This window comes from Echeneis naucrates, chromosome 6, assembly GCF_900963305.1.
Source record: "Echeneis naucrates chromosome 6, fEcheNa1.1, whole genome shotgun sequence".
NCBI lineage: Eukaryota > Metazoa > Chordata > Actinopteri > Carangiformes > Echeneidae > Echeneis > Echeneis naucrates.
Window position 1 is genome coordinate 16,449,305 of NC_042516.1, and position 15,743 is coordinate 16,465,047.

Genomic DNA, 15,743 nt, shown 5'->3' on the forward strand with positions numbered 1-15,743 from the left:
AAAGAGACTCAGTGTACACACATGTTCTGCCTTTATTTTTAACAGCAAGTGTTCAAGTTTCTCATGAGGTGAAGTCTTTGTTGTCTAAACCTGAAATGTATTTTTCTCTATCAAGGGACACATTTTCAATAAAGGATGCTTTCATAAATATAACAACATAACAAACGTCTTAGTCTCCTCTATCTTTTTTTCACTGAGCCACTTTTCTTGTCTGACTTTGACTTCTTTGCATCCTTTTTTCCTTTTGACAGGTTCTCGTAAACATCCTCTTTGTTTCTGGGAACAAACAAGAAAAGAAAAACAAAGTTGATCAGATAAAATAAACATAAAAACTATATTAACGCCAATGTACTGTAACATATGGCATAAAAAATATAACAAGTGTATTAGAAAGCAGTAAAACACACACATAAAGAGAACAAACAAGAGGAGCATCCCTGTGGAGCTGCTATTCACAACAGTGCAGGAAGACTGCTCAAAACGCTTTCAGAGGACAGATAGCATTAATTACACACAGAGCTGTAAGAAGTGAACTGGAAAAAGAACAACAAAGCTGCTGCATGAGAATGATTAAAAGCAGCCAACCCAGTATGAGTCAGTCACTCAAAGCGGCCAGCCAACAATTCAGAGCTCAAACCGGGTCAAAGTTCCCCGTGTTTGGGGATAAATTATCCTGCACAAGTATGCTGTTTTTCTTTCCTAATTGGTTAATTAGGACATGCAAATTTATACGAGAAGCTCCAGGACCAGAAGTCCTAAAAACATTATTCAAACAACTAAGAGAGTGAAAAGTTCAGCCTAAGGCTTTCCGTAGCACTGAAGGGGTATTTCCACATAAAAAAAATATTCTGACTATATCAGCAGGGTTATATCATCCTTATATCATTTGAGACCTTTAATTCAAAGTCTCACTTAGAAACTGTGAGAAATATGTGGGCAGATAAAAGGCTACCAAGGTCTGACAGAAGATGTGATTTTTGGAAAACACTGGATCCTGACTTTTCAAAGCTTGATTAACGCTAAAGTCAGGTCAGATAAGAAAGTCAGGATATCTCTGTCTCTGCTGCTTTGATTTGGATCACTTCAGCAGTAGCTTGTTGTACGGTCAAATAAGCCCCAGAAAGCTTCTCCACCCACAGCACAGTTCTTACATCAGATTGTTGTGTCTGTATGTGTGCGTTGATTAGACCCACGTCGCATACAAACCAGAGCCAGTGTTCAGTTTTAGTGTGTCCCAGTTGAGACTCTCTGAAAATGGGTGCCATTATCCTCATTTCAAAAGAATTGCACTCCCCATTGCTGATCCGCTGTTCACATTAAACATCTTTAAATTCAACTTTAGTTCCCTTGAATTTGTTGGCGTTCTTCTTTGATTGCAACTGAAAAATAATTCTTGTTGTCCTCTCCAAACAGGCGTCACTATCAGTTTTACTGGAACTGAAAAGCTCAAGTCAAACAAAGACTAAAATTTGATTCTCAGCTTGGACAACTTGATGCAAGTCATAAAAACAATGGCTGATTGGAGCCTGACTGCCAGAATGTATGTAAAGGCCTGAGACTGGAGCAGTTGCTACAATGCTTCATCTCTTTACTAAATAAAAAAGAAAAAAAGACACCACCCACAGCTCTGCTGCTGATAAAAGGCTGAAGACGGTGACTAGGTCGAAGGTTTTAAAAGAAAGTAGAACGACAGTGTGAGGTTTAGATGGGTAACACGAATGTACTGGGGACATCCAGTTCACAAAAAACTCAGCAACACACACTCACTTTGAGCCCGTCCTGTTCGCTTTCTGGTGTTTGAGCTGAAGATTTCCATACTCTGTCTCAGTTTCCTGGAGAAGACAAAAACACAAACGCTTCAGCCATGACAGACACAGAAAGAGGTCATGCAACTGCTCTCGTCTAAGAGGCTCAATGTTCATCTTTCTCAGGCTCCTCTCTGATAATGGAATTGAACTAGTCAAATCTGCAATCAAAAGGGCAAAGGCCTACTGACACAGACATGTCCTCTTGAAATCTACCTGCATCAACCCGTGTTTTAGCCAGAACTAACTCCTGGTGAGTGAGATAGTGAGTATTTATCTTCCTCATAGATGTTGTGTCCTGCCTGCTCACCATGGAGGCGCTGTGTTTGGCTTTAGTGGTCTGTATGTACTGGGACACAGCCAGGTAGATGAACTTGTACTGGGCCTCTGTCTGCACCATACCAGAGCGTTGTTCCCGCACCATCTGGATGAATTTGGGGATGTCAATATCACAGTCCAGACCTATAAGGACAAGAGAAGTGAGGAGAGAGGAAAGTGCAGGATAGAAATATGTGATTTAAATAAGGAAAATAAACTGTGATTCGACTCCTTTTTGCTTTTATTCAATTTTCACTGAAGAGCATGAAATAGTCTTTTTACCCAGAGTGTCAATGGTGTGGAGGATCATGTCAATCACCAATATTGTGCCTGTTCGACCGATTCCAGCACTGCACAAATTCACAGAAGTATAGTAAATATCTCCATCAATCAAAACAAAACGCATTTTAAATTAGAAACTGAACATCATCAACTGAACCAACAGGACTACAAGCCCACAGGTCCACCAACAGTCTAAGGGGCGATGCCAAATGCCAAATCCCAGAGGGAAGTAAAAATTTTTTTTTTTTTTGCAAATTACAAAATGCACATTTATCACTTTGCTTTTGAAAGCAGATTGAACCTGCTGAGAACTAGGGTTTCCCTGCACACTGACTTAATGCCATAGTTGCTGATAGTAACCCTGTTTGGTACCAGGAGTCTTCAAGGGGCCAAGAGATAAATCTGAGCAGTGGAAGGATGATTACCATTTCTATCCTACAAACAGAACTGAAACAATCACTTTAATTGCAACTCAATGTGTCACCTGTAATAAAGGCTTTCATGAAAAGTGCTTTGATTAAAAGAGTAAAAAGTCAAAAACATTAAAGGATCAATGTGTAAAGGGGAAGGACAGGACATTTTATGAATGCACTGCAGTAAACACACTTACATAAAAACAAACTTGTATAAGCGACATATACTCCTGTACAACAAAGCACAAAGGAGCCCATATCCCTCACGTCACACGAGGAAAATTCCAAAAGGATAAACTGTCAGTTGACCATAAACGTTTTGTCACACCACTAAATTTAATCCTGAAAATATGACCATTTTAATCTTTGAAAGCATCTTTGGAAGCATTATTAACTAACTTAACATCATAACACCTGATCCTGGTTATCACAGTGTCATGAGATTCTTACACCATTTCATTTTATTTAAAGTATCAATGTCTACCCTTGACAGATTCTCATTTCCAAAGGAATCTTCAGCCTCTCTGGAGCTGAGAAATATTAACGGTGGTGCTGAGACGAATAATGCACAGCCAATGAACAGAATATGAAGTTATATAAATTCACTAATCAATTCATCGACAAGCACAGTTTATTTGTTACAGATGGGACGTTATCCGTTCTTTTGCAGTACCTGCAGTGGATGATCATGGGCCCGGCGCTGGGAAATTCCTCCTGTTTACCGTTCACTTGAGTGAGGAAACTGAGGACGCCGCCGGGCTCCTGAGGAACGCCGTGGTCAGGCCAGCTGAGGTACTGGTAGTGCCATACATGACGCGCATGTTTTGGCTGTCGAAAGGAGGGAAGAGGATGATAATATATCTAAGAAATGTGCTCTGTATTGACAGGGGTGAGTGAGTGCTGTGAGGTCAGATGTTGGTACCTTTGACATATGAGAAATCTGCAAAACTCTGACTTTATAATCAGTTGCCTCTCTCTCCGACTCACAGGTCACCACGATGGGTCCCATCTCCTTTGAGCTGTGAAGGTCGGGCCAATATGGCACACATTTATTCTGCACAAAAATGAAGAATTACAAAAGTTAACTCCACCTTTATCTGAAAGACCCACTTCATGCACTGAGATTTTATAAAGAAAGCTCTACAAAAGGTTTCTCCTGGAATCACATTGTGGTATACTGCAAAACTTCATCCTCTGAGGGCCAGCGTGGAGGCCTCGGTAAACTTCAGTACTGACTCTTGTCTTACAGTGAGACCAGAGCAGGTCTTAAACATTTAGAGCTTTTCCCAGAAATCCCACAACTTAAACAAATGGGCAGAGTAGATATATTTCTATTAATCAGTTTAATCAGTTTAAAAAAGGTTCCATACTAACCCGGCCTTTTTCAACCTCTCGTGTCGTCATTACAATCACACTCGTTTTCTCCTGCCACACCATATGCCAGAAGTCATTGACTGTTGTGGCTAAACAACCCTGTGTGGCGATGTAAATGTTTTGATTTCCAGACTCCCACAGGTTGTTCTGCAATCAGTAGACAAATCCAATCAACAACACCAACAACAGAGGAAAGTAAGGCCATGGCTGATGAAAAGGGGACTACATGACAGTTTTCTCACAGAACTTTGTAGACTTACTTTCACATAGTTGGCATTGATGTAATCCGAGCCCACGACGTTGGGATCAGTGTCCTGCAGGATGACTCGGGTGTCATTGACTTGTGGGAGAAAATAAATATAAAGAGAAGGGGAAAACGAGTTTGGTTCAAGTTATTGATATCAGAACATGGTTTTGTTAATTTTTGTATAACAGTAACCATAAGATGAAAAACTTACAGGGAAGAATATTCTTGTATCTGTTTTTGCTCTTGTTTTCAGGTCGTTGTCCTTCCTCTCTGCTTTTCTTTACCTTTGCTTCCAACTTTTGCAGATTCTGGCAGAAGACAGACAAGACTGTGTGATATCTGCTGTCTCCCAGACCCATACATTATTACTCAACAATAGTGTACAGTATGTCTGATATTATTATGAAAGTGTAAAGTTTTCAGAAAACAAATAAAATAAAATAAATACATGAACATTTGTGACAGTTTACTTTCTTACTGAATGTCTGAGCTGTGAATTGTTGGTCAGACTAAACAAGGCTTTGGGAAAATCTCACCTGCAATTTATTTAAACTGAAGTTTGCATTTATAAACCGATCCCTCAAAGGTCCGTGCCATTTATTAGGTAACACCACTTTGTGAACGATGTATTTTACAACCACAAGATGGTACTATATGACCTAAATTTTCTAGTTGGTCACAATGAAGAAGGAAGTAGGTCTTGTGATGTTGCAGGCTGATGGACATTTCAGCAGATATCTGTTGCATAATGAATTTTCTGCCACCTCAGGACAATCATGATGTTACTACTTGTGACATTTGCAATCTTGGTGAAAACAGTGACGGGAAATATGACTGGGTTGGGTCAATCCTTACGTCAAACTCCTCCCAGAAGCCCGCCTTGCTCTTCTCTCCCTCGCCCTCCTGCTGCTGCTGTGAAGTCTGGTTCAGCTCCTTCACTCTGCTGTCGATGTCTGCCGCATTCACTCTGGTGGAGTAATACGGCTGAGACACACAGGAAAGTTTTTATAATAGAGATCAAAGAAAGACACGAGCATGACGCGCAACATTGTCATCATCTGCTGGGTCACATTAAAAACAAATGCTGAGATGTGAGTAATATTTCCTACATGTGGGCTTTGCTGTTCACATTTTAAGTTGGGTTTCTATTCTCCGCTTCACCATGTTTCATTAACACATTTCAATCAGAACCCACATGTGCTGTTCGTTTGTGTGAGAAAACCCGCTCTACCTGTTTGAGATGTACCCAGTTCCCAGTGATCTCCTCGATGCCTTTGCGTTTGTAGTGCTCCACCAGGTCTGTCAGTGTGTCAAACATCTCTGAGCCACCCACTGTATACCTGTCGCTCTGGACAAACATAAAAACAAACTATTTAAAAAAAGAAATCTAAAATTAAATGACAGACACAGACAGATCACGAATAAAATGAAAAGAAGAAATTTAATTTTTTAGTAGCACTTTTAAAAATAATTGTTGGAACTGAAAATAAGAGAATAGCCACCAAAAAATATTTGTGTGACTGTAATCAATTTTTCTTCCATTATGTAAAACTGGCCACGTGCTCATAGAAAGACCTTTGTGACCTTTCTAGTAATCTCACATTAATCTCAAAAACTGCAGCGATGCACAAAAACAATGAGGCCCATTTAAAAGAGGATTGAACGGTGTGTCTAAAAATAAAATGCAAAGGCCCTGAGTGTGCCTGATGATGGAACAACACAATCTATGAAAATGAGCTAAAGAGATGTCTGTGAGAGCTGTTAGTGCATTCCTGAATATCTTCAGAAGCTGCTCACAGGCAGAATACAGGTTTTGTACCTGTGAACATCTGAAGTAAAACTCTGCCTGACATGGATGACCAATAGCTTTGTTGAAATATGAGCAACAGTCTGTTGTTGTGCAAGACAGGGGAAATGACACTTAGCTTTGGGAATAACCCTCAGTGTTTCTGTGTGATTTGATGAGAAGCAACCCCTAAGTTTCACATACACTTTAGTATAATTAGCACGCAAGCACACACGCACACAGACACACACTTGATTACAAACCTGGCACATTATCTTAATGTGGGAGACCCGCTTCCCACCCATTTTGCCCTTCTCGTCCGTCAGGACAGACAGGACAAAGTCTCCAGGTTTGGATAGCGACTCCCGGACCAGGAAGGTCCCCGGCTCGTCCCGTCCACTGAGGAGCTTCTCCGCGTTTGCCCCAGAGAGGTGACCATGGTACCACCTGCATCAGAAAACAGCACAGAGTTCATGATACAACCTATGTGGTGGCGCCAGCCACAAAATGTGGCTGTTGTGACCTATAGAAAGACAAAAAAAATGTTCAAAAAACGCTCTGTCTTGTGTAGTTCACAAATGCAAAAAAAAAAAAAAAAGGTTTGCACACAATAAATGAAAAACATGGACTAATCATCCCTCATCTTCTCCTTTTTTCACTTCCACCTACTTACTGTATGTGAGCATTAGGGCTGCTGAAGGCTAAGTGGTTTTTAGACACACTGATGTGGTAGACTGTTAAACCTTACATAGTGAGTGAAAATAAAATCAACCACAGAAGATTTGTTAAGATGTGCAGTTAAAAACAGCTTGTACAGATGTTTCTGGTGTTTTTGTCCATCACTGTAGTGTTTGTAGAGTTACAGCGCGAATTAGAGAATGCACACTCTTGTGTTGGTTTTGACTTAATTTTAGGCACAGTTCTCGATTTCTTCTTCTACACTTCCTGCTTGCGGTCGGAAAATTTCTGATGACAGATTTCGTGGCTGAAGAGGACAAAGTATTTATAGCTTACCCCCCCTTCGATATGTACCATTTACATGATCTCCTCTCTCTCCCTATGGTCACCATCCTAGAGCCTGCACTCCATTTGCCATCTGCACAAGTTTTTCATGGTTAATTTAGTTGATTTACTTACATGTTAAATCACAGTTTGTGCTGTTATTAGATTCAACCTGACAGATTTTATTTACAACAGGATGCATGAAGCACATGCAGCAGAAAAAAGGATGTGTACTGTCAATTTTGCAGAAACTGAACAATTTGTGTTGACAAAAAAAATAATGGACAAGTCCTCTATAAGATGACAAGACATATACAGCAATTCAACAATTCGTCGTAATCAGGTTAACATGTGGAACGAACACGGTTGCATTCATGTCAGCAACCCTGTCTGATCACATGTGATGCCAACAGTTTGATGTCTTTCGACGACATGCGTGCCTCCTTTCTGAGAAGAGATGATCGGCCAGATACGCCAGAAGGGGCACGCAAAACAGTACACCGCATGTTGACCTATCAAGGTGCTCACAGTCACACTAACCCAAGATGGGCGAGAGCGACTGGGGGTCAGGCTAAGATGAGGAAGACTGTGAGTGAGCAAGAACACGATGGAGTGTGCAATAGAGGAAGACAAGTCGGGCCTGGCCAGTGCTTTCAGAAGTGTCAAAACTTAAAGTTTCCAACCGCAGCAACAAAAGGGAAGTTAAACAACTGACAGAGAGAGAAGGACTAGAGGTGGGGGGGGGCAGGGGTTACGGAGCGGAGGGTGGGGGCTACCATTTTTGGTGAAGCACATCTATTATTATAGAAAGTAAAGTCTTCCTTGACTCATCACTGTTCAGGTTCATCAGCACTGGTTGGATGCTAACTCACTTTAATCTACATTTAGCTGCACAATGCTTCCAGATGTGAGAAAACCTCCACCTCCAGCTGGAAGGACACAAATTCAAAATCTCATTGTCGGTAGATTTAATACTTAATATGTAATATTGCACAGGCATGTAATAATAGCCTAAAAATGATATTTTCTTTATTATTAGCAAATAGTCACATGCAGCTTTGTGAGTCTGTATTCATTAACATTTCATTTAGACTAAGAAAAGAGATGAAAGCAACAAGAATCTGATGAGAACATACCACAATTAATTTTTTATCAAGAACATTTACACAATCGTTCTGAGAGAAATGTGAAAAATGAGTATTAAAACTATTTATTGTGCAGGGTGGTTTCTGTCAGAGAGTTGTATTCTTATTTCAAATGCCTGTGCTCATTCAAATGTCACATTTTAGAGTTAGTTTTGGAAATTGTAGTGCTTTCAGGTCATTTCAGTCAACGTGTATAAGGAAAGTAAACTGATTTACCAATATTTCCTGTAGAGATCAAAATATAAAAACAAAATAATAAAATTGCGGCACGATGCTAGAAGCACTAGTTCTTTTTCATTTAATGTTGGGATTATTTGTCTCTCCTTTTGCAAACAGATTCACATCATATAAAATTAATCAAACATATTAGAGGCCACTGGCACAGTCACCCCAACCACCAGCGACGATATGTTAAGACTGACGCTGATGGTAACAATTTTGCTGACTGGTTGAGATGATAATTAACATTTCCTTTTTTGAAGCTGAGATACAAATAATTATCAGGGGTAATTCTGGCACATTTGGTCTTTTTTGCTGAATGTGCGCTTCCCCACTTGTAGTCTATTCAAGTTGTAGCTTATCATAAATTCCCCAGCAGTTTGTTTTTTTGTGTACAGGTGTGCTGGTTTTGTCGTGCTGAATTGTTCCATTCGAGTGGCAACAAATTAAAGTGTCCTTTCAGTCAAAAGAGTCTTTCATAATTAATTTTATTTTATTTCGTTTTCCTTCACTTGGATGTTGCACATTGATTTAATTTCTGTATATATCTGTAATCTGTAATCAGATATATATCTATAACAAAAACAATTAGTAAAAAATAAATGAAATCTGTCATTATGTGTGATTTATAAAATGAATAAATATTACTATAATGTAATTATGTCATAAAAATGCCTTCATAGAAGAAAGTGATTACCTCTGGATTGTTTAGGACGGCATTACACTTTCTTACACGTCTATGCAGTGAATATGAATTGTTTTTTCCAGGGAACTTCAAATTAGTCATTACCTAAAATGGAAATATTGAAGAATCACTGATACTGCTCTGATTAAATCAATGAGCATCATTTTTGAGGAAGATGTATGAATGACACATCAACATCTGCATCTCCAGTGTGGGTGTTTATAATCACCGGTGTGCAAACATGGAATTAAACCTAAATTGTATAGTTGTATAAGAAGCCGTTCCTTCGTGGGAAAACATTAAGACCACATAAAATATCTACAAGAGCCACTGATTATCCCCAGGAAATAAACAACACACTGAGAAAACACTGCTGACCTAACCACCTAACCATACGCTATTACATGCAACCTGAAAGAGTAGGTGGAGGCAGCTCAGAGAGCCCAGCCGGGTGGGCCACAATAACCCACAGGAGGTTATGTCGTGAGCGCTGAAAGGATAAGTAAGAGTCACACACCTCTCTGTGGTGGGATCGGAGCAGTTCAGGGGGTATTTCAGCTCAATAATGGTGCCATCTTTGTCCTGTAGGATGCCATTCTCCGCTGTGTAGTATTCCACTAGCTCTGACAAGGTGGCAAACTTCTCCCCGCCGTACAGGTCATAGAAATCTCCAGTGTTTTGAATGCGAATGTGCGTCACTGCCTCACCCACCCTGCAATGGAAAAAAAAAGAGGCCACATTAACTAACCATGGATGTTTTGCTTGACCACAAAGACAACCTGAAGTGTCAACGCTTGTGATGCACAACAATGTTTTTTCGACTTTCATTGACGCCAAAAGAAAATACATGTGATTCTCGCCGTACAGAGTGGAAAAATTGCCACAGATTCTGCAGACAAACATGGCCACCGTAGTCTCTTTATAGTGGGTTTGTCTGTGACGAGTGAATTTTCAGTGTCTCTTCTCTGAGTATGGGAGAAAGGGTTCTCTGCCTGGGTTGTGAAATATCAGTAAAGGAGACATTCTTCTTATTAAAAGCTATTGCTAAATCTGTTGGGTGTAGCTTTTACGTAAAACCCTGTTAATTAATATGTGTGTGCTTAAATACTGGGACATAAGAAGGAACATGAGTAAACTACTCAAAAAGAGAATTTAAGTATGAAATGCTGCTGTGTGCTTTGCTAGTTGTTGACGTTATTATTTATTTAGCAGTTCAAAATCACTGTGCTGTGATCAATAACTTACTGATTTAATACACTGAGGATTACTAGACTGGGACGGTGGCCTTTTAAATGCTTGCTTATAGAATAATACCTGCTTGCAGCAAAGAAATACTAACAGAGGAACAGCAATGAACTGCACATCTGCAACAGCATAACTCAACGCATCAGCAGTAAGCAATGGCAACTAAGTTTGATGCAATCATTTAAAGCACATACTACCTTCTTGAACTACAGGCTGCTGTACATAATTTAATCTTAAAATCTGAGGCAAGGCACAGGAGCTGGTATCAGCACGACCTTGAAAGCCTGCTAAGATTCAGATGTAATGTGCCGAGGAATCAGGGTGTTTCATTGGCGGCATTTCTGTCATCGCGTACACCTGTATCTGATCCTCGGACCGGAATTATTTTTAGAAATTATTTTCATACCCTTCAGTGTCATTTACTATTTAGCATCATATGAAAGTAGTGCCTCTAAATTTATTTGTACCAACCTAACCACAAAGGATGTCAATTTCAGTTTGTTTTAGTATCTTATATAATGTAGGTCAAACAAAGTAACAAAAGAACAGGGAAAAAAAACATTGTGCATTAAGTGAGAACACAAAATAGATTTTCCCCAAAAGTGACTTTATGTGTTTTTATATTATTTACCTGACGGACAGGGAGAAATCGCCTATGTTCTTCTTGCTGGGTCGAGCCAAGAAGCTGCCATGAATTCCTCGAGACTTGAGTATCTCTTCAGCCTGTAAGCCTGTGATGTCTCGATGGAACCACCTGCATTCACACACAGATAAGCAGAGTAAAAATACATTCAGCATGAACAGAACTGGCCCCTGAAACTGCACCTTCAGTCTTGAATTAGACCAACACGAACATGTGTACCTAACATCCACCTGAAGAGTCATTTCCTCATAATGTTTGACAAAATAATAAAAACATCTGCAGCTTCTTTCATTCAGCTTTAATAAACGTCCCCCGTAGCTTCATTAGATTTCACCACAGCTCTAATTTCAGTAGTTAATTATCCCAAATTCCTATTTTCCCTGGTTAACTGAGAACATTGCAATGTATTACTTTTATATTGCAATTTTGTGATCAATATTTACGTATATTTTTTAAATAGTTGATTAATTGATAGTGTAATTGGTGCTGAAATGAAAAATGTAAGGCATTCGTTGTCCTGGTCCAGTCCACATGCTATTCTTCTAATAAATATTGCACTTTATTCTGCTCATTCAGTTTATAAACATACACAGGCATCATTTACCATGAAATAACAAAATCACTACACTCCACACTTGACACTATAACGTAGAAACTCCTGTGAAGTTTTGGCTCTTAGCAGCATTGAGAAGCTGCGCTACTCCGATTAACACGTTGCATCAGCACAGATGAAATGTCTAGTATTTGTACAGTTCCTGGATCTTGACTCACTACTTAACAAACACTAAAGAGCACAATTAGGTTTAGATTTTTTCAGTTTTTGTTTTTTCAAGGAGCCACCAACTTAAAAACATAGATTCGAACTAGTGAATTCCTCTTTCTAGTAACTTTCTTTTGTCAATCAATGAACGCTGTCAGTCAGTGATTAAGACACTTCTGGCGCATCAAAAAAGGACTTTGCACTGCGACATTGACAAAATAACAATTATGTGCAACATAAAACTAATGTCATGCAATACCATACACATTTCAAGCATGGTCCGCTCTGCATATGCACGAGTTTAGACAAAGAGATTACATTTTTTGGTTGAAGGTGTTGGGTCATCAAAAGTGAAGCCTTTAGACCAGAAAAAAAAAAAAAAAAAAAAACAAAAACGGACAAAGACAAAGAAGTTGGAAAAGATGATCACAGAAAAAAATCAACACAAGTCAGAGGGCACTTTGTAAAGGACCTTTAAATATCTTAAATGTTGAGGAGAGAAGTAAAGGGCCTTCTTACTCAACTGCTCAACTACAACATAATTTAGGACATTTTCATTGCGCAAATAGACACAGTAAACAACACCTCATAAATCACATGATAGAGGAAGAGAACAGGATGGGTTGACAGTTGGGGATAGAAAGAGAAGGAGGAATGGAAACAGAGAAGTCATCGCGACTTGCACAAAGCACAAGAGAACAGAAGCAGAGTTGGCTAAAAGAGCATTGTAGTGTCTGAACGGAGGCCTGACTCACCGAACCATGTTGTCTCTTCACTTCTTCTGGGACCAAAGAGAAGGAGAGCACTGATTGGTAAGAGTCACTCAACATGTACAGACTCAAAAGCACAATTACATATATTCCATCTAATTTTTCACAGAACCGGTCTGTACCTCACTACTTCCTCAGTTTGTAAAGTTTACTCTCATAAAAAAAAAAAAGAAAAAAAAAAAAGCAATAGGTTACTTTCATTCTCGTGCTTTTGTTCTCTACACAGTTCTATTTACACTCATTCTGACACGCACGTCCTTCAGTATCATGAAAACTATCATCTCCAGCTGTCTGTTTCACACCACAAACACTCAACAGCCCTTAAACTACCCGCTCTCTCCTCCCCTCTTCCCTCCATGCTTCAGTCCACCCAACCCTCCTCCCATCCAACACGGCTCTGTCCCAATAGGAAAGCAGGTAAACACTTACTCTTCTCAGCCGCCCCTGAAAACAACTGACAGCTCGCTGAGACGGCTCGATACCATCTCCCTCCCCACCCCCTCACGCTCTCTCTCTCTCTCCTCCTCCTCTCTACTGTTTTCTCTCTCACTAGCCCCTTCCTTCCTTTTTACATCTCCTTTCACAAAATAGTGAAAGCAGCAAGGTGCCAAAAAAAAAAAAAAGCTGACAGGCCGGAATCCCTCCACCAGATACAGACTTTTCTTACTTCCTTGTCTTCTGTGGGCTTTTTTTTTTTTTCTTTTTTCAGTTTTTCAAAGACGACCACAACAAAAAGCAGTCGTCTATAGGAGGAGGATTGATTCTAAAGTTGTTCTCGCCATCAAAAAGAGCAGCAGCGATGGTCAAATTATTCCATTCCGAGTTGAATCATGAAACAGGTCTAGTTATTCCACCGTGGTTCCAGGAATTTATATATATAAAAAAAAAAAAAAAAAAAGCCACAAATGGACGAGCTGAGCTTCTTGTGCAATTCCATATTTTGGTTCGAAATCTGCTATTTGCAAACCTTCTCCCCTTTGACTGCCCACCTGTTTGATGCTGTTATTTGTTTGTTCTTTACTTACTTGTGCAGTATTCTGCGTGTATACAACACACAAAAGGTCAAAGTCACGGAGCACTTCCTTATTTGCAGTTCAGCCTTCCCACCTCTATGTGAAGCATTTGTGTGTGTGTGTGTGTGTGTGTGTTTGTGCTGCATTCAGCTGGTAAACCATTTGCAACGGTGAACTTCTGCCAGTGTCAGACCACTGAGGCACAACCCAGATAACAATAGACACATGTAGACTTTAGCAAGAGAGTTTAGTTTTCACACAATGTATATATATTCACACACACCTATACAAGGAAGGCTGTGCTGCAAAACAGGCACATCATGTTCAGTAGTAGTCATAAGCACACAAACAAACATTTTAAAACATAAAAACAGGTAATCCACATGCAAATCAAATGGTTTCTGTATGAACCTGCATGAAATATGTCTGCTCTGTTCCTAAAAGACACTCATCAGACTGTGCACTTCTACTGTTGGACTAAATATCCAGAAGTGTAAAGACATCAACAATCTGATTTTAGTTTGGGCAAAAAGAAGAGAAAAGGTGGAAATATTTATAGAAACATATTGCCAGGAGCTGACTGACTGTAGCTCCACCCTGACCTCTACACACAGACTTACATACAAATGACTGCAGGTGTCGTTCATCGTGGTTAACACCAGCTACAACAGTTTCTTTTACGCTCCTCACAGACTCTGCTTTAACAAAAGCTTTTTTCTTTTTTATTTCTGTTCACTGCAATTAGCCACACGTGCTGTCCTGTTGTAATTACCTTCTGTCTATGAATATAACATATAATAACACCTTTCTACTGTTTATTTATGGCAGTTGAAATATATTTCGGTTTTAAGGGGATTTGTTCTGGGTACAGTCAACAGTGTGACAACATGCACAATGACACAACTTGAATTTGCCTGTGATGAGATGCCAACTCTGCCGAGCTGACCAGCCTTCTCATCACACACAAACGATCATCATTCTACTGACTTATGAGTTTTCTATTATTCTTTAAACCCACCCACTGATATTCCTTATCATCATTCCTCATTCCTGTCTCTAAAATCTTTATCTTATCTTAATCTTCAAAAAATGCGCCAGCAGCCAAAAACATAAATGCTAAGGTGGAGACATGTTTTCTTTCTTTTAAAAAGGACACCAGAGGTTATTTCAGTTTGTTACAAACATTTAACAAACATAAGACACTCACCCACACGACATTGTTTGGGCTCCTCCTCGCTGATCAGGATCACTGGCAGTTTGGGGTTGTCTTCACAAGGAAGTGGATGTCGAATCTAATCTTCTCTTTTGTGCCGCTGTCTGATAATGTTCAGAGTTTCTCCACCTCCAAAATAAAACCTACACAGAGTCCGTTTGCAGACACAGCAGCTCCAGGTTCCCTCCCTCCCTTCTTTCCTTATGCATTGACCTGCTCCGACCAGCACGGCTTGTGTTTATCCTCCAACCCTCTTACACGATAAGATATCCAGCTCCATTACCAGTCCAGCCAATCCTGTAATTTACTCTAATTTTCTTAATTATCCAACTATCTGTGGGAGAAAATCTGCTTGTTCCTGTCCCCTTCTTCTCCTGGTCCTGCTCTTGTGACCAGCCGATGCAAAATGCATCCTAGTTTTCTATCTTTCCAGTGAATCACCATTTACATTCATGTAAATTTCACCCCAACCTTTGAGTCTTGTATGCAGTGTATCATGCATCACAAAGTAAATGACACTCATATGATATGGTCTGAATAACCACTAAACCCCAAAACACTTGAGCTCAGGCTAGAAATATTATTTTATACAGTGCTGTCTAACATATTTTTGGAAAAGCAATCCTAGCATCAGTAATACAATGACAATGCAAACATGATGACGTCTAAGAGTGTTCATGTTTGCAGTAGTCACCACCTTAGTTTTACATGCTAGCAGCAAGGTCTGCAAAATTTGTTGAAGACCAGCTGATGTTGACATCTTTAAAGATAGATGAAAACAGTGCTGTCTGTATGAAACGTGGAAACACATGTACATATATGG

General features: G+C 39.7%; 1 protein-coding gene across 5 annotated transcripts; it reads right to left on the reverse strand.

The window, feature by feature from the left end:
• Window positions 1-12: 12 nt before the first annotated feature.
• ptpn6 (protein tyrosine phosphatase non-receptor type 6) lies at window positions 13-15,294 on the reverse strand. 5 transcript variants are annotated; one of them, XM_029504004.1, is made up of 16 exons: window positions 14,915-15,294; window positions 12,680-12,702; window positions 11,153-11,275; window positions 9,794-9,988; window positions 6,489-6,672; window positions 5,671-5,787; window positions 5,295-5,423; window positions 4,651-4,747; window positions 4,453-4,532; window positions 4,193-4,339; window positions 3,741-3,872; window positions 3,492-3,646; window positions 2,406-2,473; window positions 2,116-2,267; window positions 1,768-1,832; window positions 13-276 (listed from the first exon to the last, which is right to left on the reverse strand). In XM_029504004.1, exons 2-16 carry the CDS (start codon window positions 12,685-12,687, stop codon window positions 180-182), a joined length of 1,749 nt encoding a protein of 582 aa, XP_029359864.1. In that variant the 5' UTR covers window positions 12,688-12,702; window positions 14,915-15,294; the 3' UTR covers window positions 13-179. The 5 variants fall into 5 exon arrangements, with proteins under 5 accessions (XP_029359864.1, XP_029359863.1, XP_029359862.1 ...); XM_029504003.1 differs by lacking the exon at window positions 14,915-15,294 and adding an exon at window positions 13,124-13,205 and having other exon boundaries at window positions 12,680-12,705; XM_029504002.1 differs by lacking the exon at window positions 14,915-15,294 and adding an exon at window positions 13,124-13,176.
• Between the last annotated feature and the right edge of the window lie 449 nt (window positions 15,295-15,743).